Source organism: Cygnus olor, chromosome 21 (genome assembly GCF_009769625.2).
Source record: "Cygnus olor isolate bCygOlo1 chromosome 21, bCygOlo1.pri.v2, whole genome shotgun sequence".
Taxonomy (NCBI): Eukaryota; Metazoa; Chordata; class Aves; order Anseriformes; family Anatidae; genus Cygnus; species Cygnus olor.
The window spans coordinates 7164536-7190960 of NC_049189.1; the positions used below are offsets into that span (position 1 = coordinate 7164536).

General features: G+C 50.7%; 1 protein-coding gene across 1 annotated transcript; it reads right to left on the reverse strand.

Moving 5' to 3' along the window:
• Positions 1-3889: 3889 nt before the first annotated feature.
• Positions 3890-17127, reverse strand: LOC121058434 (neuroblastoma suppressor of tumorigenicity 1). Its single transcript, XM_040533989.1, has 4 exons — positions 16938-17127; positions 6471-6665; positions 6132-6243; positions 3890-5277 (listed from the first exon to the last, which is right to left on the reverse strand). The coding sequence occupies exons 1-4, from the start codon at positions 16967-16969 to the stop codon at positions 5023-5025; spliced, it is 594 nt and encodes a 197-aa protein (XP_040389923.1). The 5' UTR covers positions 16970-17127; the 3' UTR covers positions 3890-5022.
• Between the last annotated feature and the right edge of the window lie 9298 nt (positions 17128-26425).

The window sequence follows — 26425 nt, forward strand, 5'->3', positions numbered from 1 at the left end:
ATTCCATGATCAGTCCATATTTTGCCTATAGGGTTCAAGAGGAGGCTCTTAGGGCATCCTAGAGTGCCCTGGGAGGCCTCTTGGGCATCCTAGAGGAACTGGGGGTCAGCGGGAGGTTTTCTGGGGGGGCTAGAGGGCACTGGGTGGGTACTGCCTTGGTGAGTGTGACATTAGTTTTTAAGTCTGTGCAGCAGAAGGCCAGGTTTCAGTGTCTTGTAGTGTGTTTTGACCCATCAGCATAGCCTTTTGGTTTTCAGATAGCCTACTCAAGTGCCTAATTTCTCCTGTGAGTCATGTTATTACATTGAATTGTGTTTTGTTTTGTTTTTGTTTGTTTGGGGTGGGTTTTTTGGTTTTTTTTTTGCATGTAATCTGTTATGCTCCTAAATTATTTTTGCCTATGGAAAGAAAGGTTTGAGCTAATTCCAGTTGAAATAGTTTCAGTTACTTGCTTGATCATATTTGTCCTTTCAATATTCAAAGCTGAAGCAAAAACACAGGAATTGTTGCTTCTAGAAATAGCCCAGTTCTCTGTGCTGTGCTTTGCACACTGTTGAGCTAAGCCAGATAAACAAACACAACACAGCTGCTGCTCATCCTGCTTGATTTCTTTTTATTATTATTTTTTTTCCTTTGCCCCTCCCTTTCCTAGGTGATCGGTTGGGTGCCAGGTGGGCCTAATGGTATATAAGCCACAGGTGTCCCATCAGAGAGTTCTTTCTGCCCGAGCTGCTCTTTGGGGTAAGTGCTTTGTTTTTCCTTCAGCCAGTTGTAGGGTTCTTTAGGTGGGTCAGAGTCTATGGGCTGATGCGTTTCCAAGTTGAGAGAGGTAAGCGTGTCTTTTTGAGGTGACGTCTAGTAGGATCTTTTAGAGTAAAGCTATCTATATAATAGTAGGTACCTTTTTTGCATACATCTCTTCAGGTGAGTAATTTTTACAGCATGCTTATGGATAGGAAGATGATGTTACTTTGCATGTTTGCCCTGTGGTTCTAGGACCCTTATGATTTTTGCAGAATTACAGGGCTTACTGTGAATGTGACCTTATGTCTTCACCTGTGCATCAAATATTATCAAAGTTACAACCTTGGTGGTAAAGCGATGGAGCAGGGTTTAGGGGAAATGTATCATCCAAGTTCCATGTGCCTGTATGTATCTGAAAACAGCAGCTGTAGGCACGTATGGTGTAGTCTTTTTCAGAGTTAGGGACAGTTTATTATATTTTTGGAGTTTTATCCTGCTGTTTTGCTGGCTCTCTAGGACCTTCTGGAGGCATCGCAGGGCCTTGCAGTGTACTCTAGCACCCCCTAAAAGCCTCACTGGACTCTCCAGTGCTCTCTACAGTATCCTATAGCTTTCCCAGTGTATTCCACTGCGAGTACTCCAGTGAGGGAGTACCCCAGGAGGAGCTAAAGGTCACTGTGTGGCCCTGGTAGACCTGCAGATAGATCTAGAATGGAGCAGAGGGCCACTCGAGTCCTCCACTGTGCCCTAGATTGTGCTAGAGAACTTTGAGAGGCCTCCAGGGGGCAGTAGATAACAGGAAGCAGCCCTGGGAGGCCTCTAGGGTGCAGGAGGATGTTTCTAGCACACCCTGGAGTGCACTGGAGTGTACTGGTAGGCCTCTAGAGCGTGCTGGAAGCAGCTGCCCTCGTTGATACGAGGACAAGTTCTCCTGGGAGCCCATGCACAGCTCCTGCACTCCTTTGCTTTCCTTGGACCTTCTCCTTGGATGCTCTGAACCAAACTTCCTCAGCCACCTCTGCAGGTGTCCCGGGGCAGAGCACACACATGCAAGGCTCTCTCAGCAGGAGGTTTCTTTAGGATAGTGCTTGTACTAGGAAGCCCTCACTTCCTCATCCCATCTATGCTTGGAACAAACAAACAAAAAAAAAAAAAAACCACCCCAAGCCCACACTGCAATAGCCTCCCAGCTAGGATAAATCAATATGGCAGCACATATTTATCCCAGCTGGGCCCACACAAGTGCCCAGGGCAGAAGTCATGCCATAGCATGAAGCTGTGCTTCCTCCTCAGCTCTGCTGCACCCCAAGCTTAGGAGCATTTCAGTTTCACCCCAGAGCTTTTGCTCCAGAAAAGACTGGATCAGGACTGCATCCTCTACAACTAAGTATTGTGGCAGGTTTTGTACGCTTGGTTTGGATGTGTTTTCTGGGGAAGTGAATCTGAATTGACCAAAGGAAAATATGTTTAAAAAACTGCTTTAAAATGAGGTCCAAATCCTAGTGTTGCCCCTGCAAAAGCTTCTCTGCTGGCTTGTTTGTCCTCTACCCCTCCCACCCCCCCAGGCTGTGTTTCTGGACACATCTGCAGGAGATCATGGTTTCCACCAGGTCTGCTCTCCAGCACAACTAGTGGGGAAAGGAAAACCAGGTTGTCAACAGCCACCTGCCAGTGTGGCAGGGAAGGGGCTGGTGAGCTACAGTGGGTAGAACTGGAAGGCTGAGACCTTCAGTGAGGGTGCCCAGGCAGCTGTTACCACAATCTGTTCTTGGTCCATCCTCGAATGGCTCCTCAGGGCAGATTTTGGACAGAGCTGGGCTACATACCTTCAAAGATTTTTTTTTTTTTACTGCAAAACAGACCTCTATTACTTGCCTCCACTGAAGCTCAGGTTGCATCAAAAGTAGGTGAAGTCATCATGTTCCAAACACCCTGAACCGCAACTCCTGAAGCTTATAAGACTGATCTTGCTAAATCCAGCTCATTTTCACCATACACCAGTGAAAGGTCCACATGGCACCAAGTGAACTGGGGGCACTGTCACCTTGCCAGCCTCACCCTGCCTGTGTCCCTGAGGAGGGGAGCACCTGGGCAGAGGTGCTTCCCAGAGTCCTCTCAGGAGCACTGGGGGATGCTGCACCCATTCCAGCAATTGAAATCTCACATGCAGCCGTGGTCTCCCTGCAGTTGGTGACAGCATGGGTTTCTCCATCTTTTCCTGCCTCCTGGCTCTCCAACAAAGTTCCTTTCCTTAGGAGGACACTACACAGCCTAAAAACCTTATCTTGATGAAAAGGTTATCTCCATCCTTGCCAGGGTCTTTCCTTTTCAGCCCATCCCCTTCATTGTGGCAATTCCTACCTTAACCCAGATTCTGCAAACCCTCTCCCACTTCAGTACCCAGAGAGCTGTTCTCCAAACTTGCACAGAGCTTGGGCCTCAAAGAAGAGGGGCAATAAAAGGCAGTAAGAGCCAGGCACTAGCATGGCATAGCCCCTCCAGGAACAGATGGGACCATCCCTCACAGTTAGGTTCAGGAAAGGGAGCATCATCTGCTCGTTTTTGAGGGCAGACTGCATGGCCAGACTGGAGGTTTGCAAGGACTCTGCCTTGCCCAGGGAATGCTTGATCCAAACACCCTTGAAAATAGCCCACTGGTTTCCAGCCAAGGTGCCTGGGTTCTCTCCTCAGTCACGAAGTCCATGTCCAAGCTCTCATTCCTTCAGTCCAGAAGCAGTCCTGGATGCCACGAAACATGCTGGATCAAGTGTCACCTAGTGGCAACAGAACCGACGAAGGTCTGCACAATCCTGCAGAGACCCCAAGCGCTACCTACAGGAGTGGGACCCAATCTGCAGACAGGGGCACTTGAGTGTGGCCGGGCCTGGGCAGCAGCTGCTGCGCAGTCCCCGCTCCCACATGGGGCCCAGATGCTGCATCCTTGGGGTTGGTTTTCCTTTTAGCAGCTCTCTGTCCTCCTCTTAAATTGAATGCAGCAGAAAGTTGAAGGGAACCATGGCTTTCCCATGCCCTGCACCCTCCTGCACTGATCTCTGGTTTGGTGTTCGGGTATAAACAGCCTCTCCCCCGTCAGCACTGAAGAACCTACTGCCAGAAACCAGACAGGCATCAGAGCACTGAGAAATGGAAGTCACAACTAATTTATTTAAGAAAAAAAAAAAAAAAAACTTGTAAAAAGGAGGGGGAGGCATCGATTACAAGCTTTGGAAGCTCTTGTCAGGACAGTGCCAAAGAAATTAGCTTTATACAACAGAGAAAGGGGTAGCAGGAGGGGCCTGGGGCCATTCCCCCACCCTGAGCCTCCCCAGACCTGCATCTGCAGCAGGGTCCACAGCAGTCCCCTGTGAGGGTACACCAGCATCCTGGGACTCGTCCCCTTTCTCCCTCCACCACAATTAAAGTGCAGCAGGGAAAGGGGGAAGAGGGGCTGGCTCCCACCCAGACCACCCCAGCACAGGCCACAAAATGCGAAGCCCCAGCGCCCATGGCATGATGCAGCTCCCTCGTCCCTGTGAGCTACGTGGTGACCCTGAGGACCAGCAAGGAAAGGGCTCTCACCACCGCAGTTCCCAGCAATTTCACACACAGCCCCAGAGGCAAATCCAGGGGAAAAAATACTCCCTACAAGCTTCCTAACACAAAGGCACTGGGATTGAATTAAGACCCAGCAAGTGCCAGGAGGAACAGCACTTCCTTGCTGTGCCCAGGTGTCCCTAGGCAGGCAGGGGAGGTGGGAGGAAGAAGGGATATCCCCATCCTGCATGCCCCAACAGAGATGTGCCTCTCATGTGGGGCTGTGGAGAAGCTGCATCCCTTCTTCCTCCACCTCAGGCAAGAGCCATTTGCAATAGAAAAACCCAGAAAACTCAGCAAGGGCACCACAGCAGGTTCAGGATCCTGCAGACAGTGTCTGGAGAGCCCAGCTCAGCTCCTGCTCTCAGCCAATGCCCCCTCTGCCGGGGTTCCCGGTCCTCTCAATTTATTATTACTATTATGTGCAAGTAGTTTTGCATCAGAGCCCCCCCCCCCAGCCCTCCTCTCTTGCCCTGCAGCTCCAGCCCCATGCCTGCACCTCAGCCCTGCTTGTGCCTCAGAACGTTCCTCCGGCCCTGGGGTATTGTGGAGAGCAAAGCGTGAGGGTAGCTATTAGACAGGAAAAACTCCACCACCCCCCTCCCTCCCCAAACCCTGGCCCTCTCCCTCGCACACACCCCCTGCCCGCGCTGCCAGCTGCAAGGACAGTCCGTGAGGGCCAGGTTACTCATCGCCCTCCTCCTCGTGGTGGTGGTGGCTGGAAGCAGGAGGTTCTTCCACCTCCTGTTGGTGGTGGGCATAGTGATGGGGGCTGGGGCCCTCCGCAGGCATGTTCTCCTCTGTGTTCAGGTAGACGTTGAACAGGGCTCCCTCGTGGCTTGGCTCCTTGCCGCAAGCCTGGCAGCTACAATGAAGTATCTTCTCCACCAGCTTGTCAACCCTGGGGATTTCGTCATTGCCTGGGCAGTCCAGTGTCACCTGGATAGAGAGATGAGGAGGCAGCAAGCCTGAGTGCACAGGCTTGACACCCCAATGGCAATCCTGAGCCACACTGTGCCCTGCAGACTTGGGGTGTTTTAAGCCAGAAGTGATGGCTTGCTACCCAAATAAGCCTCCATGGTCAGTCTGCAAGGTAAGGGTGCTCTGGGAATGTCTCACAGGTCACAAGCTGCACAGACCCATTTTACCATCCAGGAAATGAAATTACTCAAGTGGGACACTGCTCCCAGGCACAACTGGCACAGAAATAGCAGCACTAGCTGTAAAGGCCACCCAGAAGACACATTGCTGAATTATCGCAGCTAAGTTGGCCAAAGCCATCTGCCCAAATGTCTGAGTCAAAAGCAAAGCACCCCAACTCCCTGGGTGCCTGGGCCTGCCTCGGAGGCAGGGTTTATGACCCTTCCAGGATTAACGATGGCATGAAACATGCAGAGATGCTGGGAGGTCTGAGGGTGACTGGCAGATGGACTGTGGGAAGCACTTCTGGACAGCCTAGAAGGTCAAAACTCCCAAGTGGGAGGAGGCGACAAAGGGAGTGGTGGAGAGAAGAGGCACACAGAATGAATAATGCAGGGACTGACAGAGGAAGCTTCTGCAAACAGTAACAAATGCACCATTCATCACAGCAGTCACATTGCTTCCGGCAGCCCCTTTAACCCAGGTATCTCACAGAAGCGCAGAGTCACCTGAGAGATACCGTGGAAGGAAACTACAAGCAAAGAAACCTCAGGGAAGGAGAATGACTTGTCCCAAAGTGGTGGCAGAGCAGACCTCAGCACCCCTGAGCAAGGAGGAGCATAAAAGACCATGGGGCAGGCACAGATACTCACAATTTCCCACATGGACTGGGCTGGCATGCAGGAGTCGCAGTGAACCAGGGACTCTGTGGACTGAGGGAAGGTGTTAGGGACGCTGTAGCTGAAACACTGTCCCAGGCAGGCCCTGTGAAGACAACAGGAGGGATGAGGGCTCAGGGTAGGTGCCTGCTCTTCCCAACAAAGGCAGAAAGAGATCTGACTTTCTGCTGAAACAGACAGAAAGCATTAGGGCAGAGGCAGGACATCATGCTTGGCTTCCTGTGTGAGTGACAGTCCCCACAGCGATGATGGCAAACCATCAGCAAATGAAAATCAGCTGTTTCCAGCTCTGCGCCGAGAGTGGATCCATACCTGTTCTGGATGGACTTGGACTCGCAGCCGCTGTGCCCCACGATCTGGGTGATGTTCTTCGCCTCGCACCAAGCACTCTTGTCTGGGAAGAGGGCGAGCTTGTTTATGGGGGGCGGTGCAGCCAGAAGCAGCGCTGGGAAGAGGGCTCCAACCACGAACCGTAACATCATGGCCAGCTCTGACGAAAACCTACAGCTGAAGTCAGAGCAAAGCATTAGCAGGAAGGAGAATGGACAAGCCAGCCCATTTCTCTGACCTCGTGGCAGTTCGTGGCTGGGTCACACACAGGGACGTCCTCCCAGTGTGTTGGTACACACATCTCCCTCCCCAGCTACTGCACAGGGAGCAAGACACGCTGGTCTGCCTCTCCCGTGTTCCAAACCAGCTCTGGGGCTGAGGCAGACACCTGCATTACCTCTCCTGAGCTTTGTGCCTGGAGTAACAGCAGGCTTTTCACCATTTCTTACCCAAGACTGGGCTGGAAGAAGTTTGCAAAACAAAAGCGTCACCACCACAGGCCGCATCAGGTTGGAAAAGTCATGGACCACAGAAATGTTTGTATTTGAGGAAGGTGTGGACCTCCCCACTTCCTTTTCTCCCACCTTAAAAACCAAAGCTGTCCTTGCTGCAAGCCTTCCCAGAAAAAAAGGGACCACTTTCACAGGAAATAAAATCATTCTTCTCACAGTGCGCAGCAGGTGTCGCTGCAAGGCAGCAGCAAGCAGGGAAATGTGGAAACCTCTCTCCAGAGGCAAGAAACCACAGAAATGACCAATACATCATTTATTTTTATAGAGCCATTCCAATTCAGCGGCAAGGCTGTCGAACGGTTGCTCTGAGGACAGGAACTCAGTTCGCAAACAAGAAGGGTCCTTCTAATACCAAGCATAAACCTCACTCGCAAAGGTGGTCGGCCAAGAAGGTTACTTACCACCCCAGAGAAATCCCACACAGGGTTTCCTTGCGGGCCAACTGTATTCTCGAGCCAAGGTGCCTGCATTAACACTCCCAATCACTGGGGAAAGGCACATGGAAAAGCATCACAGAAATAGGGATTTTTTTTTTCCTTTGTGGGGTTTGGATCAAGTCATAGTGGAAGGCAGACGTTTATACTTCCTAAAATATTTGTTAGAACCATGTTATTTATTTTTTCCTTCTATTTGTTTAACCAAAGATCCAAAGCCCACACTGTAATGATTCCTGTTGACTCCCACGGCTCCTGGGCCCAGCCCTATAATGGAGAGGAAAAATGCCTTGTTTATCAGACAGGGGTGTCAGGGGCAGCTCCGCATAGGGCACTCCCAGCTGGGTGTTCCCCAGTTGCTTCATCCCTCTGCACCACCATCACTGCTGCCTCCTCGGCTAGAGGACCACCATGCTCATCTGGACCGTTGGGCTGGCCTACTAATGAACCCTGGCAACTCAGCTGAGGTGCTTTAAGGTCATTATGGGAGAAAGCTTTTTGCCCTCTTACTCCCTCCACTGAGCCCAACCTCCTGTGCCTGAACCAAGAAGTGCTTTCCATGAGGGCCACAGGAGAGAGATGCATCCCAATACAGGAGAGCAAAGGGCATCCCTCCTCCCTAGTCCCCCAATTTCTGGAGGAATCAGGTCAAGGGCTCTGCTAACTTTTCTGATTTCCTGACTGTAAGGGAACCGCAATGATATAATGCACAACCACCTTTACTGGCCTGGCTTCCTAACCCTTAAATGCAGCCACGGCACTTGTTCATGTGAATCCCACAGATCCCCGGTGAGAATACCCACACAAAGCATGCTTTGCAGGTTTTGTTTGGAGACAAGCAGAGGGCTTTAGCCCCTGAACTTGCATTGTTGTTAATGAGAGCAGTGTGGTTAGATACATTTGTCCCACAGACAATTCTTAGGGCTCCTTTCTGTTCCCCGAGAATTTTTTTCCATTTCGGTAGGGAAATTCTGCAATTTCTGCTAAGAATTACACAGCAAAGCTGCATACACACTTGGTTTGTTTGGTTTTCTGAAATGAGCATCACTCATTCCTCAAATGCCAGCAGCTCTGTGCTGAGGAATACCACTCCCAAAGACAAGTCTGAGATCAGAGCTGGGATGTGACCCAAACAGCAATTGCAAACCCCCTGGGGAAGAGATGAAATTCCTCAGGAGTCAGCATACAAGTTCACTTCCACATGCCCAATTAGAGAGCAATTTCCTTCCTTACAAAGAAGGTGGTGGCTGTTTTATTTCCCAGGTTCTTCTGCAGCTATACCCAGTGGCAAAGAGCTGAACGGCTCTGACAGCCCCGCTTCCCTGGGACCTTTCTTCCCCTGGAGGGAGATGCTCAGCAGAAATGTGCTGCAGCCCTGGTCAGCAGACACAGAGGCACAAAGGATCATCTCAGAGCATCCACGCTCCTGTCTCTGATATCAAGAAGAAGACAGGTGAGGCTGTGCTCTGCTAAAGCACCAGCCCTGGCCTAGATTCAGGAAAGCATTTAAACATATGCTTAAGCCCTTTCCTTTCCTGAGCTGGGATGTCTTGTAACTGGGGCCCCCAGCATCACGGAGCTGGTCTGGTTTGCAGAGGGGCTGCGGGAGCACAGGGCACCATGGCAGGGCTGGAACAATCACCAGGGCACTGCGTAGCTGAGCCCTGCAAACTCTCACTGATCTCAGGCTGTTAACAGGCCACATCCGCGTGGTGTTTTCCTTCTCCTAAGAATGCCCTGGAACCCGCAGGCCCACATTTCTAGTAAGTAACAAGGTTTACGCCAGTGCCTAGGAAAACATCTGATGCAGCTGAGTTTGGGAGGGAGCTGGGGCTGGAAACAGCCTGCTCGCGACTGCGGCGTGTTCTCTGGCATGGTTCGAACCAGTCATGTGAACAGAGCACCGCTAAAACCATTCATCTGACAGCAGCCACAGGGCGGGAGACAAAAGCACCATGTTCCTTCTCCCCCCCTGGCTGGGAAGGGAAAGGAAAAAGGAAGATGAGGCATCCGAGCAGGTTTGCAAACTCCTGATTAAATAAAGGCATTGAGCACATTCCTCCATGACAAGCTAAATTACATGTTGCGGCCCCTCAAGGAACAAGTGTGTGCTCCCCGGTGCTGACCCCAGCCCCGACCTGCAGGTGGGAGTGAACACTTCCCCGCACACAGGAGCTTCTTTCTCCTCGCCCCAGGGCATGTTTTTTTTTTTTTTTTCTGACTAGTCAACGCTTTTCAAGCAGAAAGTTCAGCTCAGTTCCGGCAGGCCTATGGTCCCCAAGGGTGTCCCATCTTTGCTGTGCTCGACCTACACCACAGCTTCCTCCAGTGTCCCGTCCCCAGCAGTCCCTGGGGCTATGCTGGCTCAGTGTCAGGCCCCTAACAGGGGATAGCTACCTGGGTCTCCCCTGAAGCTGGAAGACGCCACGTGCTTCACCTTTCTCAGGCCACGCATCGGGGTCATTCACCACCCAAGAGGGCTGCATCCAAAAAAAAAAAAAAAAAGAAAAAGAGAAAAAAGCACTCCTATCACAGCCCCGAGTCCTTTCCCAGATGAAGGAGAAGGCAAATGACTCAGCCCTGGAGCCTGGCACATCCCGGACTCCAGAGACAAACAACATGCACACAGCTGCAGCCCTGCAGCGAGCGGCCCCTGAGCCCTTTTCCAGCCGGTCCCCGTGCCCGTGGAGCTTGAGGAGCAAAATGTCCACGGCTGAGAGGTCTCAGCTGTGCCAGCTCCACGTCCCTCCAAGTTCTGGACATTGCGGCAGGGGACGTGCTGCCAGCTGAGCGTCCCATCAGCACAGCTCTGAGGCCTGGTGGCAGACGTTTGGTGTCAGTCCCAGTGCCAGCAGCCCCGGGGACTCTCAGAGTCCTGCAAGGACAGTCGCTGCCAATGCCTGGAAGTAGCTGGGAAAATCTACGTTGTGCTGTCGGCCGGAGGACAATCACGGGAATTACCTCCAAGACCACGTTCCCACCATCCAGCCCACAGCTGTTTCCAGCCATTTAGAAAACAAACACTTCTGCAGGAAAATTAAAAAGATCTAATCAGTTTTACCCTCTTTTTCCAGAGGGAAGTTTACACTATAATACAAGAGAAGCCTGCAGGTGGAAACGGGGAACATTTCATGAGTAGTTTAATGTATTTATATGTATTTTTCTTATCCAGGATCTTGCAATTTTGCCAAATACATAAAAATACAGACACAGGTATGTTGTGCTCATGGCCACACATGCAGCATCCCAGGTTCTGTGAGACAAGAAACCCCTAAGCTTCATAAACATTGCTTAGCTAAGGCTCAAAGCCCACAAATACAGCACAGAGAGTGTCAGCTCCATGCTATAGCTAAGGAAAATGAGGTACAGAGCAGGGAAATGGCTTTACCTCAGTGCTTAAAGTCTTTGCATGAGATGCCTGAGACACCAGTCCAAATCCATGCTCTCTACAGCAGTTTGTTATTTCATGGCCTGCTCCACCAGCCAGGGACTCACCGGAGACGGACATGGGGAAGGTTTCAATCCCTGGTCTGGATCAGAGCTGGGACCTCCACCTTCCTCTCCCGCTCCCTGAACAGAAGCCCCACAGCTGTCCTGCCTGACGGAGCCACTTCCCACCCAGCCTGGCTCTCAAGCTGCCAAGAGCAACGCCGAGTCCGTGTTAGACAGAAGCCTTGAGTGCCCCATGAATGGGTCTCTCAACAAGCATCTCTGTGCCTCAGTTTCCCTGCCTGTAACACCAGGGGCAGGGACCACCTTACACCGCGTGAACTGATGGCTGCAGAGGGAGTGGGAAAGCAGAGGAAGGTCTCTGAAGCTCCAGACTTCCTTCAAGGGAAGAGGCTGCCCAGGGCAGGAGAGAGGCTGCCAACAGGGAAGGTGCCCGTTGGAAACGCTGCGCTGCAGGCCGGGCTGGGACATAGGGGTGGCCAGGAGCGATCTGTGCTGCAGGTGGCTGTAAATGCTGCAGCTGAGTTTTTAAGAGCATCACACACTTCACAGAACAAGACCGGCTCACCACTGCGCTGAGCTGGCCGTCCCTGCTCAGCAGAGAGGTTTTCTTGCAGTTTCTCCTTTCTTTGGGCTTGTTTGATTTTTCAAACTGACTCTCAAAGCCAGCAACTGCTTTTCTAAAGGCAATACACTTCTTTCCTCAGCCCCGTTGGTCTGAAGGAGAAGAATAAGCAGGAGCTCTCCTGGGAGCAGATCTGTCCAGACTGGGTTGTTCCAGGAGCTTGCTCTCTTCTTCGGTAATTAAACATCAGGGCTTGATTTTCAGATGTACTCAAATCCCCAAAGTCCCACCAAGATACTTGTGAGCAAAACATTTTAAAGTGCGCAAGACTACGCTTCTAAAAAAGGCAAGAGATTATCTAGCACCTAAAAGGAAGCAAAGCCACATTAAGTCTCTGATTTGGTGACAAGTGGGAAGAAGCATGTATCGGTCCCAGAAAGAGCCAGTGTGGCTCCCCACTGACACAGGATTTTGTCTATACAGTAACTCCTGCACACTGCAGGGAATTGCCTCATAGGAATCTCGACTCTAATATTTGCTTATGCAGAACGAAAAATATTTTAGGCCAGCCTTAGTAGGAAAAGTTAAAATCTGAACTGGGAAAACCTGAAAGGTTGCTGTGAAAAAAAATCAAAACAAGTGATTCAATACTTTCCCTTATTCAAATCCCCCCCCTTTTTCCTTTCCTTTCCTTTCCTTTCCTTTCCTTTCCTTTCCTTTCCTTTCCTTTCCTTTCCTTTCCTTTCCTTTCCTTTCCTTTCCTTTCCTTTCCTTCCTTTCCTTTCCTTTCCTTTCCTTTCCTTTCCTTCCTTTCCTTTCCTTTCCTTTCCTTTCCTTTCCTTTCCTTTCGTTAAAACTTTGATATCTCTACATTTTAAAATTTAAAACAAAGTACAGGATTCTTTAGGGGGCACCACTGTTGTGCCGGTAATATAAACTAATTTGGTCGACGTCATGATAATATCGCCAGGAGGGAGGGAAGAGAACTATGCACTGAAAATGTCTAGAGGTAGATCTTCAGGACGGCAAGACAGATGAGTGCTTAACTGAACATAGAAACCTCATCTAAGCTGAGAACTTCAGTCTGGCTTTGCTGAGCTGCAAAATCTGGGAAAAAATCATAAAAAAAATTAAAAGGGAACTACCGTAGGAAGATGTGTGATACTTAACATGCACAAGAATCAATCCCAAAAACTTTTGATAGTGGAACAAAAGCTGTGTCGTTTCTCACTGTGAATCTGTCTCTCTCTGCTCCTTTCAAAGGCAGGAGATATTACAGCTTCTCTTTCCATCACATATTAATTTCCACTCAAGCATAGTTGGGTGATTTAAACAAATAAAGCAGAAATAGAGAAAAGCGGCGCAGTGTTTTTAAACTCTCCCCTCCCCACTTTGACCAGAATTTCAGAAGAGTTCACTAAATTGAGACTTTAAATCTGGCTTCTTGACCATGCACCGAGCACCTGAGAAACTCAATTTATACAGCTAGAAAAAAAATTGCAGGCTCCTTTACCTATAAAAGTCATTGGAAAGCTACCTATGGACTTAGATAGGCTTAGAACGGCATCCTAAAGGAGCTCTGATGAAAAAGGGACACGCTAATGGCCTGTGGAGGAGGCAAGAGTAATATAAGCAATTTCTGGTAATTTATTTCAATTGCTCAATTTCTTCAGCATTAAGCACAATCACGGCCCGGAAAATGCATCAGCCTAAAGCACTGGAATACATGCCTCGTACCACCCTCTGCTCCCTTTCTTCTTCAAGCATCTGCTCAAAATGCAGCCCCAAAGAGCAGCGGGGCAAGGCTGGGCCGTGCTGTGGGCAAGGAAACCAGTTTTGGGGAGCAGCAGGAGCGGGGTTCCCCGGAGAACCACAGGAAGGGAGCGCGTGTGGGCTCTGCCTATGCCCCTACCTGAGGAACAACTGTCCTGCAACACGCTTTGGCTGGAAGAATCCCCAGTGGTAGGTCGTACTGCAGATAATACGAGACCTGGGTGCTTTCAAACACAGCTGTTTGCAGCATTTTAGCCAGGGGCCCTGCTCGCATGCCCGGACCTGAGTGAGGCGCAGCTCCCTCCTGCGCTTCCCCCGAGCTGGTGTTTCCCACACAGCCGTCCCACGCACGCACTGCCACCGAGCAGGCAGTAAGCAGCCAGCACAGGCAGCGCTTTCAGCCCACACAATCTGGGGGCATCGGCCAGAGGTCTGGCCGTGCAGGAGGCCGGTAGGTGCCCAAGTGCAGAGCATGGGTCCAAACCCTTTGAAAATCCCATGAAATTCCCCAAGTAATGTGCAATTTTTCAGCTTCAGCTGGGCTGCCCTCCCTAAAGCTGTTTCCCGCAAGCAGCTGGCACGGAAAGGGGCTCCGTCCTTCCCCTTGTGCAGCATCTCCAGCCAAAGGCTGACCGCTACCACTCGCCCTGCTGCACCTTCCCGAAGCCCCAGGCTTCGGGTGCACTCACGCCGCTTCCCCTTGCAACCCATGCCACAGCCTCTCCCCTCCTTTCTCCGCGCAAACAGCATTCCCGAGGACGGCGATAAAACCCGTGCTGCCTCTGGGAAGGGTCCTGCGCGTCGCTCACGTTTACTCGTGTTTGATTTGCAAGCCGGCACCAGCCATTTCCCCAGGGAGCGGCGCGGGAGTGCGGCTCCCAGCAGGCCCAGTTCTGCTTTCACTTAGAGTGAGGTAAACTGGGACTGGCTCCTCTGAATGACTCCACTGGTGCAAATGAGATCAGAATCTGGCACCGCTCGTCCTACTCAAAACAAGCCTAACTGGAACCAGATAAAACCAGTTCTAGTAAATAGTGGCCACCGGGATGATTATTTTTTTCATTTAGCACACCCGCAGCGTAAGGCCGCCTCGCAGTCGGAGATGGGAGTTGTCTCAAATGCCAACCACGCTCGCTTTCGGCTTGGTCGGTCATTCATTACCAAACTTGCATAAAAAATCAAGCCGTGTCCTACGCAGCAGGGCTGTGCTCGCGGGATCAGGTTCCAAGCTGCCAGAACAAGAGGTGGAAAGAGGGAAGCAGAATAGGGTTTGCGGCTGGAGCCATGGGTCTCTCAGCGGCATTCGGGAACCTTCCTCCTGTTTCCCTGCTTGGGCCATATCCTGGCCACAGCCAAACCAAGAGCACAAATCCAGCTGACTTCAGGGTTGCTGTTTTACCCACTTTTTCAATTTCTGTTTGAACCAGCCTTCTCAGCGTTGATGACATGAAAACCAGCGCCTGTGCTATTTCCCATAGTACTGACTGCAAAATCTCTAACACCAAAAGATAAAAATATGAGACACTGCAGGGCCAGAGGCTTTTGGGGGTAACGTAAGACCTCACAGCCCTGTTGCTATTTTCAATTACTCCCAGACGCACTGGGGGCTGACCTCACACTTGACATTTAGACAGTGTCTCCTAAAACAGCAGGATCGGGCCCAGTAACCACAGTGAAATGAAAGCACGACGCGCTTGCTGGTCTTTCCCCCTCTGGCCAAGCCATCTGAGCCCAGGATCTGTTTCTCTCTGCAGAGAAGGAGGCTCAAGACACATCTGAGCGAGTGACCAAAGCGAGGGCCTGATCCTGAAGCTGTTTCCAAAGCTCAGCTCCAAGTGGCTGCAAAACTGAAACAAAGGTCTGGGCAAATGGCAGGCGCGGCTCTCGCCAGTGCTGTCGGAGGCGCAGGAGACAGACAGACTGCCCCTCGTTCCTGCTCCCGTCCTCCTCCAGAAGACCATGCAGACAGCCGCCCAGGTTTTAAGAGCCTGATCTCAGTGGCTGAGCGATTTCTTTGCCCCAGGCAGTGCTGGAGCCCCTGGGGCTTTGCTTTACCGCAGGGGGTCTCTGAGGCCGGGCAACTTTGGAGGAATTTTTTTGCAGCAGGGTATTGCTAGCAGCTTAACGGGAGCAGCGGGAAGCTCAGGGAGGAACAAGTACTCGGAGCTTCTCGAGCACGCTTCCTGTGACTGTACCAGCTCAACACTGCCTCGGCAATGCCAACACACGCCACGAGCACGGTTACTGCAGTAGTGGCAGGTCTTCACGGCTACTTGAAAAGCAGTTTGGCTTGGGGCCCAATCCTGCGCTGCCCGGGCACCCAAAACTTGCTCCAGCTCAGCTACTTTCTCCACTGCGGAGAGACCGGGCGCTCACGGAGGCTTAGTTCGTTCACCCTCTTTGCAAGACCACAAATTCCCCAAGCTGGAATTTGGCTCCGAGAGGTCAAGCCAAGAGCCCGGAGACTTCTCAGGGCTGTTTGCAAACACTTGGGATTTTTATACTGAAGGCAAATTCCATTTCCCATCCTGCGGTTTGCAAATTTGAGGCAAGCTGCCTTTTTTGAAATGGGAAACTGTCTTCAAAAAGCAAAAGTGCCCATTGTGTACAGACGGTTTTTGGCCAGTTGGACATTACAAAGAGGATGTTAAGTTCTGAGGCTAAAAATACAAGGGAAAATGTGAGCCTCGTAATAGTCTAGGATCTTCCCCGCTCGTTTCAGTGGGGTGCAGATTTTTTTTCAAGAGAATCTGTAGGGCAAAGTTATGGTGCCCCAACTCCACAAACACGTCACACAGGCTGAATCTTAAAGTTGATGGGGTTAATCCTATAGAAAAAAGCTAGATTGAAGGTTTCTAAAGGGACGATGCCCTTGTATGATATTAGCAGCCAAATTAAAACACAAGGCATTGTCCAGATCAACTTTAAGACAGGCTGAAAATGAGTGAAAGCATGTTCTGTCCCCAGAACGTCTCAGAGAAAAAGAGAAATCCCCACTCCACATAAAATGGGGAGATTATTGTATTTTACAAATAAGAATTCCAGCAAAAACATATAGAAACTGAAAAATTATGTTATGATTCAAGAAACAGGTACAGATAGATCAAATATCAGCCCTCATAATAATCCAGTAAGTAAAAAAACTGTTTGCAGGATACATGGATGTAAATTCATTCTCGGCGCAAACTTTTCAAGTAACAAAAGTTGACTGCCTTGCCATCGGGACAATTTCCTCCCCTTACGATATCTGAACTCCTACATGTCCTCTGCTGCTCTGGTTAAGCGATACGCAGCGCCTTCCCATCCTCTCCTCCCTACTTTTGTTTGAAACCCGAAATAGACGGGAAGGACTCTGTACCACAGATGTGCGACCCCAGCAGCGCGGCTCCCCATACCCTATTCTTTTATTTTATTCGAGCTGGAGCGGCAGTGGAAATAGTTTAAGGGTTGCACAGCAGATCCCCCCGAAGTCCGCCTCATCTGCAACTGATTTCTGCCCGTGGCAATATTCTCATCCTCCCGGCCATCAATCACGCACGGGGTGGGGGGGGGGGGGAAGAAGGGCGAGAAAACGAGGCAGCAAATCTGAAATCTGTTGCTGATGGAGCGGGAGGAAAGCGAAGCGGGTCCGCTCGCTGGGGAAGGGGGGGGGGGGGGTCGGGGGGGGGGCCCGGGGGGGCAGGGGAACCGCGGTGCCCGCCGCAGGGGTACTCACCACCAGCAGCACCCAGCCGACGGCGGGCACATCCCACGGGCTCCGGGGCCGCGGGCGGCGGCGGGCGGCTACAGCCCCGCGGTGCCCGGCGGCTGCCGCATCCTCGGCGCCGCGGCCCCCGGAGGAGCAGGGCGGGCGGCCTCCCTCCCTCCTCCTCCTCCTCCTCCTCGTTCTCCTCCTCCTCCTCCTCCTCCTCCCTTTTTCCTCCCTCCTGCCCTCTTTTCCTCCCTCCCTTCCCCCGGTGCCGGGCTCCGGGCGGTGCCGCCGGCCCCGCCGCTCGCGATTGCACAATCGGGGTGTTGGGTGCGGGGGGGGCCGGGGGGGGGGGGGGGGGAAGAGGAGGGGAAAGGAGGGAGGGAGGGAGGGAAGAGGAGGGAAGGGAGAAGAGAGGGAGGGAAGGGGAAAGGGAGGGGAGGAGGCAGGGGAGAGCCGGCGGCAGGGCGCACACAGCCCGCCCGCCCCGCCGGGACGCCAGCCAGCGCGGAGCTGGGGGGAGGAGGCTGCGGCCCAACCGCCTCCTCCTCCTCCTCCTCCTGCTCCTCCTCCTCCTCCTCTTTCTCCCCCCTCTTCGGATGGTGCTGGGGAGGAAGGAGGGAAGCGCAGGTTCCCCCCGGCGAGCCCCGGGCCGCGAAGTCTCCGCCGCGTGCCCGCTGACAGCCCCAGGGGGGTCCCCAGCCCCAGGGGGGTCCCCAACCCCAAGGGTCCCCAGCCCCAAGGGTCCCCAGCCCCAGGGGGGTCCCCAGCCCCAAGAGTCCCCAGCCCCAGGGGGGTCCCCAACCCCAAGGGTCCCCAGCCCCAAGGGTCCCCAGCCCCAGGGGGGTCCCCAACCCCAAGGGTCGCCAGCCCCAAGGGTCGCCAGCCCCACAGGGGTCCCCAGCCCCAAGGGTCCCCAGCTCCAGGGGGGTCCCCAGCCCCAGGGGTCCCCAGCCCCAGAGGGGTCCCCAGCCCCAGCGGTCCTCAGCCCCAGGGGTCCCTAGCCCCAAGGGTCCCCAGCCCCAGGGGTCACCAGCCCCATGGGGGTCCTCAGCCCCAAGGGGGTCCCCAGCCCAAGGGGTCCCCAGCCCCACAGAGCGAGCACCCAGAGCCCCTTGTCGGGGCAGTGGAGCCTCGCTGAGGGGCTAAAAAGCAGTGTGATGAACCCGTTATCGACACATGGCCATGGCCGTGGCTGTGCTGAGGTGGTTTCCCAGCATTTGCTCCTCCAGCAACATAAACAAAGTCTGGGCTTGGCTCACTGAGCGCAAATGCTTCCTATTAAAATACAGTGCTTAACGGCGAGGGCTTCGGATAGAGTCCTTGGCATGGTGAAGTCTTTGGGAAAGTTCTTCAACACCAGCAAGGATGTTTCGCTTTTCTTTTTTTTTCATTTCCCTTCTTTTACCCTTCCTTTTTTTTCTTTTCTCTCCTCTTTTTACTTCCTTTCCCTTCTTTCTTTTCTTCCTCCTTTTCTCTCTTCCTCTTTCCCATTAAAAATGTAACAGCCAAATACAATCCCAGTGAAACCCCATTCATTGCTATCTTTCACTTAGGATAATTGTTCGAGACCGGAAGGGCTCTGTTTCTGTAAAGATGCAATTAATCTAATAGAGGCCTCCACATCAAACACTGGCATGGCGCTACCCAAAAATCAAAGATACCTGCAAGGCTTGGATGGGCTCTGCTGGCTCCTGCCTGCGTGCAGATTTGCATACAGAGATCAGAGAAGCAGGAAGGGATGATGGTAAGAAAGCAGCAGCTGTGCTGAGCGGTGTGTTGGCTGTGCCCTGGCAGTGGGCCTGGGGAGAAGCGAGGAAAGCCAGCGTTGGACTTGGGTGTTGGTGAAGGAGGCTGGAGGCTGCCAGTGGAGGAACGGTTTCCTGCTGCTTGGTTCCTTCGAACTCCAAGACAATAGGATTCTGTATATTTACAGAAGTAGGATGGCAAAATCCTGCTTCCATCATCACTTTCTTATCCTGCTACCACAACCTACCTGGCCCCAAACTGCAGTGCGCTGCTCAGCTCCAGAAGGACCAACAATAAACAAAGGAGCAGCCCTCCACCGCAACTGCGTGCTGCAGCCGGGAGCCTGAACTCAATTTCCCTGGCATTTTCAATGCCACCTCATCGAGCCGAACCTGGGCTCCGACTAATCCCTACCTGCTTCCCAGAGCCAGCATGACCATTAGTGAGCCTCTACCCAGGAGGCTGTTTTATTCTGAATAATGTAATGGGTGAAAGAGGAGACAGCAGAGGCTTGGAAGCAAGTCCTCAAGTCTGTGGCTAAATGAGGAAAAATAAGATGTAGGCACAACCAGCTACAAAGCAAGTGACCACAGACTTTAAGGGGAAATTCACCCAATTGTATCATGTCCACGGTTTGGTATTTTTGATGATTTTTGTGGGATCTCAGCTGGGGTGTGATAATTCAGAGTGCAGCGCTAAACTGTGCACAGCAATGTGAGCCAGCCTGCAGTCCATTCACTGCTTCCTACTATTCATTTGTGTTCCAGTACTGTAAACAGCCAAACAACAGAAAGGGGAAACGCAGCGATTTGTAAACCTGGGGGTGGGGAGGCACAAGGAGCAGAGGCCAGGCATTCTGCTGTCAGAAGAAACAGGCAGAGGTGCCGTGCGACAGCAGGGCTTTTCTACTCCCGTTTTACCAGGTCCTGCTCCCTGGGGGCTCTGGGGAGCTTGCTGCCTGTCCCCGAAACACCAGCACCAAACCATGCTCCTGTTTTCATGCTGAGCGGGGCAACCCGGGGGTTAGTACAACACCACTCTCCACTCTCACCCCAACAGCAAGCCCGCTCCGTCAGCCTGTGGTTTGCCACCACAGAGAGAAGCCATCTGAAAACACAGCCTTGCCCCATGTCCATCTTCCCCTCACCCCTTTTCCCTGCTGCTGGATCAGCAAGGCTTCCACACACCGAGACCCAGCAGAAACCCACGCTCCGGTCTCCCCGAGCTTCCCTCCTTCACCCGCTGCTGCTGTTTTGGGCCTGCTGACAAACGCTCGCAGTGCCAGGGGCTCCCCACTTGTCAGGACAGGACTAGAAACTGTGGGCGTGAGAATTAAAAGGGTGTAAGTTAAAAATAAAACTATTCCTTTTATTTGTGTCTTAGCACTGACTCCAAGGCTGCCCGCCCATGGCTGGATGGTAGAAAACACTGCAGAGAAAGGCAGCTGGGCAAAGAGCGCACCTGTGCTGGCAGAGGCTGCAGGCAGCAGCGAGGGAGTAACTGCTCTTCAGCCATCTCAGCTCTGTTTCTCCCCAGGTGACTCGTGCTTTGGTCACAATCCCCAAGACACACCGCACAGGGGCCAGAGAAGGGCTCTTGAGGGCAAACCTCCCTTTTCAGGCAAGACCTGAGAGGAACTGAGGACACAGGTCTGCAGCGGACCACCCTGCACCACCCCAGGGCAGCCAATTCGCTTCACCTCTCATTTGTCAAAGGGTGCAATATTGTAGTGCAGCTCCCTGAGATGTTCCCTTCTCTTGCTGGATGGGGGAATTCATCACTTGGTTCCTAAATAAACCCTGAGACATCTCCGAGATACCAGCTCAGGGCCTCAAATTGCTGTGTACAAGAGCATATGTGCATGAGGGGAAGGGAGCAGGCCTTGTGTCAGGAGATGGATTCAAAGATTTTACGGCTCAGCGAGCAAGGAAGCTGGGGGGGATTTCCTTTAACCCCTCAGGTGGCTAAGGGACAGTGGTGGCAGGTAGAGTGTGAGCAGCACACCCTCACCCAAAGCATGTGGGTACAACAGCATTTCCCTTAACCCCCCTGGGACGCACACAGTGCATCTGGCTCAATAATGTGTGGAGTTAATGAGAAGCTGGAGGGGCAGGTTCAGCTACGGGGGTAATTTGGACCTGCCACCTCCAGCAGGCCACAGCTTTAGGATAACAGATCCAAGCTCTGCACTGAAGCCCTCTGTGTAGGCGCAGCAGAACGGCACGAGTTGTAGTGGCATTTTGGTTTTCTGGCTTGAATGGGAAGTCCGACGCACCTGGCCACACACAGAAAGTGAGACTTGAGGATGGACCTGACTGGCAGGGCCTGTGCTCAGGAGTAAAGGAGAAGGATTTGTCATAGAGCTCATTAGAAAACATCTGGGCTCAGCAAATGACCTGGAATGCGACTCAGCAGCGGGGCGCTCCTCTCTTCCCGAGTCCCGGGAATGTGAGCTCCCGCAGGGTGAGACTCGAGCCAGCTGTTTCCTCTAATCCCATCAGCTTTTCCTTTACAGGGGTCCCAATGCTCGGTGAGCAGGAGAGAACAAGAAAGTCCCGTTCCCTCCCCTCAGTGACTGGGATTAGTGGTTTCTCTGCAGTACCATGCCAACGCATTTTGGGGCCCTGGGGCAGCAGTAAAAAACAAAGTACCCCTCCCATCTCCGAGCAAGTCCAAGTGTGATTAATCGCTTTTCTTTCCACCTTGCCCAATCGTTCCCCTCCCAGGCATTCTAGGCCCCTCCGTCCCTCCCTCCCTCCCTCCCTCCCTCCCTCACTTCCCCAGCAACTCAGGTCATGCAAAACCCTTCTCCTACCATGCTCATGTCTGCAGGGACAGTTTCTATCTGGGAAGGCTGGAACGAGGCTGTTGGGCTTCATTTGCAGGTGAACACTCTTTCCTAAATGTTCTGTTTTATTGGTTTTTTTTCTTTCCACTTCCAAAATATAATTTTCCTCCAACTCCATTACGACCGGCTAAATCCACTCTGATAACTGTCTTATTTTTTGCTGCACAACTTCCCCTCGCCAAAACCCTCTTATTATATTAGTTATTTTCCTTGCAGCGCTGCCTGATGGCCCCAGCCCAGCTCAGGGCCTCATCACAATAGGTGCTTGTATGTGTTTAGAGACAGTTCTGGCACCAAAGCGCCTACAAACTGTCAACCAGCAGTACAAACTTAGAACATACACATGTGTGCAGGGAACATTTTGCACATTACCAAAAGGAAATCAGCACCCGCCTGAAATGGGGTGACTCAGCCCAGAGCAATATTGCGCTGCTGTTGCATAGGAAAAGGCTCGTGTACAAACTCACTGGCCTTTAAGGAAATCACCCAAAATCAGAAGGCTCAAAGTCCTGGTTTCTGCAGTCTTACTACCATGAGAGACAGTCAGCATTTTTTTAAAAGAAGGTAACAGAGAAAAAAGAATGGATATACTTATTCACTAACAGATCGAACAACTCTGCTCCCACTCCCCCCACCCTCCAAAAGATAAATGCAAATATAGTCCTTAAGGTGATAACATGATTTTCATATTTTAGAGGGTGTGGTTCCTACCATCACAGAAACATGGGACACTGAGAAATCTGCTTTCATTCCCTCCCTCCCTCCCCTCCTGCCCTGAAGCAGGACCATGATTTTTGAGTATGCGAAGCAGCTAATACTATTGCAGCTGATGAGGAACTGAATGCGGCTTGCCAGGGGACATGGCCAGAAATCTTAGCTTGTCACTGCTTTCTTGAACATGCTGAGCAATCTGTGTTAGCACTGACCAATTTTTCATCATTCTGTTTTTAATTTTTGTAACAGTACCGCTGATAGGAACTGCTTCAGTGGCTGCTGCAATGTATGACAAGAGTTAATGTTGAAGCCTCAGTTAAATAATTAAAGGCTCATCCTGTGCTCAGAGGAGTCACAGTGACCTTCCCTCCCTGCCAGCCTACCTCTATTTATACCTAATATGGATATAAAATCCACAACTTAGCAGATAGTAAACTAGAGCCTCCCACAAACATGTCACCTACTGGGATGCTCCCAAAGATTTAAGGGAATTATTTCTAAGGCGTGAGATGAACCCACTAAGTTCACTTTCTCTGCTCTGCCTGACGTGGTGCAGGCAGCACGGCTATGCAGAATTTCCTGTGCAGTCATTCCAGTGCACCTCCAGTCCCAGCCCACAAACAATCCTGTAGCCCCATGCTGCCATCCATCATCCGAAGACGCATTTATTGACATACGAAATACCCCAACTCTTGACAGATTATCTACAACACCATGTAATCTTCAGAGAGAATGAAACAAAAAATGGGCCCCATGCCTGGAAAAAGGGGGAAAAAAAGCACACACCATCAGCCATTCCCTCAAACAAAACCAAGGAAGTGAAAACAGGCTGAATGGGAGGAGCTGGGAGAACAAAGCAGTAATGATCAGCATAGAAATAGGTTGTCTTGCATCTGAGAGCCATGCCAGGGACATCTTCAGGGAATGTATAACAGGGTCCTTGAGCTGAAAAATTTCTGCATTTAGTTCATGTCAGATTAAGCCATGGAACAGAGATCAGGAACAATGCAATCAACCTTTATGGCCTGGGAAGTTTAGGAGAATTTATGGCCAACAAGAAGAGTTTGATCATCTGATCCAAATCCATGTGTGTTACACGGGTCATTAGATTCCCCCGGTTACTCCCAGGTTGAGCATAGCAACTTGCATTTAAGACATCAAGAGTTAAAAAAATTATCCATTCCTCAATATGCTTAGTTGCTTATCAGCTGTAACCCCTAAGTCCTTTGTGATCTCTAGGTATGACCAGCATTTAATGTGCCTGGATGCAGAACCGCACATTTGTTTATAACAAAATCTGCATCGCTGCACTTTGTTTTTTATTTACATATCCCACCTATTTGGTATCCCACTGAACAACTATTTTGCACCTGCCATCATTTTTATATTTACCTTCAATCACTAATGAAAATTGCAAATAACATGGGGCAATAAACACATGCTGACTCCTGAGGGAGACCGCGCATCCACACTCCCCACAGCACAATGTTCTGGCAAATCAGACATGGGGCCATCAGGACATGAAAAGATTTTTTTTCCTGTGGCTTTAGTCCACCTTTGAACCTAGAAAGATGCTGCTATAGAGAGAGAACACGTAACTCATGGCTCTGTTACCTTTAGCCCAAGCCTCTTTTCCCTTCTCTCCAATTTTAACTACAGCCCTTCCTCTCTTCGCCCTTACTGCTCAGCGCTATAGCGAGTTGTCCCAGGAGTCTGATGACATGGAGGCAGGTGACTGGAATAAATGAAAGGTTGAATAAGAAGGTGCAGAAACACTGCCCTTCTATAGCACACCTTTACGTTGTTTGAAACACTCACCTGCCGTAGCACACCTTTACCTTGTTCTTCCAGCATCTTCGAAGAGCTAGCCCACTGTACAGAGCTGAATCTCACCTGAGTGAAGTGGGTCTCAGAGCAATGACCAAGCAGGAAGAGTCTCATCATTTGCATTTTACAGGGGAGAAAACTGAGATGCTGTCTGTCACAACTGGACTTCTAAATCCTCAGGGAATGCAAGGCTCATGGGATTAGTAAGGGGTCTTGGGTTAAGCTGTTAGTCACTACTACTTCAAATGCAGCACTGAGGGGGAGGAAGAATACTCTCTAAAACTTCTAAAAAGAAACACACTCCTTCATACAACAAGAGATTTATGAACTGAATTTGAACTGATAAGGGCAGGACCTTTTCTAGGAAGGGGCATACACTCCTAACCCAGAGCTGGAGTCTTTACAAGCAGTACCAATAAAGACTATAGATGACTATAGTGATTTATTAGTCACCAACAACTTTCTCAGCATCTTTATAAGCAACAGGAGGTGGGTATCCACCAGCATGAGGAATATCCAGCTCTAAACAGCTAGAAGTGCTGTACAGCTAAGTGCTGACAGCCAGAAGTCACATGAGAAACAGAGATCCACAGCTGAATTTCCATAAACTACGTTCCCATTTAGTTTCAGCCTCAGTTAAGCATTTCACTGTGGGTGGGCTATAGGCTGGACTTTCAGAGCAGTTAAGACACTGTACACATTGCATACAGCTGCCTACTGGGGCTGGTGTGCCAAAATTCGCACCAGTCCCGTTTACAAAAGCAGGGGTGCGGTGGGAGACAGTGAGAAAAAAAAGTTTGTTTACTTCTTACTGTTAGGATGTGTGTGGTAGGGGGGGAAAGCAACAAAATCCAGCCAGCCCAGAGGAAAAGGGTCAGCAATACCTCCTATAGAAAGTGGTCTTCCAGGCAGGTCAACGAGCACTTCTTCCCCAGCTCTGCCATGAGCCCCATTTAGCTAAAGTACACGAGCCGTTGCTCTAGTTAGAAATCACTATGACGACAACCACAGTCTCCTTTAGTCCACTCATGCACCCACTGCTTGCCTTTGCAAACAAGCACCTTCATGCTTTCTTTTGCATTGCTCTGAAAACTCGGAGGGAACCCAATGAAAACATCTGGAAAACCAATTCCTTCTCCTTTGGAGAATCACCCTTGTGAACCCTCTGGAAGAGTTGAGTTATGCCATTTCCATTGCACTTCCACTGCTTAAGCAATATTGTCTCCTTGATCTCCTCCCTCCATCTCTGTTACTTAAGTTTGTATTTAAGGTGGATCTGCTAAGGCAGCGACCATGCTCTGAACTATGCTTATGGTATACCTAACACAGCAGTGTCCTGTTCGATGAGCAGGGCTTCCATCTGCAGCTGTGACACAAAGAACTGGGAATACATTTCAATATCTCTTCTCTTTATCAGATTTACAACAAAGTCAATACTGAGGACCTCAGTGGTTTTTTTTTTGCTTGTGCAGTCACTTACTGGACAGTAAAATTCCTAATTTATCAGATACTTGAGGCAACGTCAGCAAATGGCTACAGAACATACCCTTTCTGGAGTCTCCCAGACTATGAAGTGGGCAGCCTTCCCCTGAAACTCCATGACCTGCCAAGTGAAAAAACAGTCAGAAGGAAAGGCTAATCGAGTCAGTGGCTCAAGACTCAAATCAGAGTCCCAGCTGCATGCCACATTCCCTCCAAGACTTATCACTAGCCTTGGCTACGGCTTCTCCCATCTTTAAAACGGGTATTATAAACCTTTTTTTTTTATCTCCCTTAATTCCATCTATTTGGTTTGTAAATTTTCCAGGGCAGAGACTAGTTTTTATTTGAGTGTACAGCACCACATACAGCAAGGTCCTGACCTTGGCTAAGACTCCTAGGCATGATTGAAATACAAAGAAATGACAGTATCTTGATCAAACATGAAGAACTCAGATAAACAATAGAAAAGCAGCTTGATATTTTTTTTCCTGCAGTCTCTGCTTTTCCGTGACTTGTTTATTCATCTCAAAGCCTCAGCAGACATCTAATCAAGCTGTTAAGAGTCAGATTTGTGGCCAGTCAAGCATTTAGGGAGTTGTTAAATGTTCAAAAACATTTCTATTCAGCAAACAGCTTTTTTTCTCTCTCTCAAATAAAAATATGGTTTCTTTATTCACTGTATACTGACCATTTTCCTATTGAAACTGCATCAGGGTGATAAAGTAACTTCTCCACTAAAAGGTCTCATTAAGCTTTGGGTAGGAACACCTGACGTTTTTAGGCCTATCTTGTTTGCACTTTTTGGTACCAATCCAAATCACACTACAGTTAGATGAAGCAATGATTTCAGCAGGCTTAAGAAAGAAGGAAAAATGTGATAGTTTCCAGATGAGTG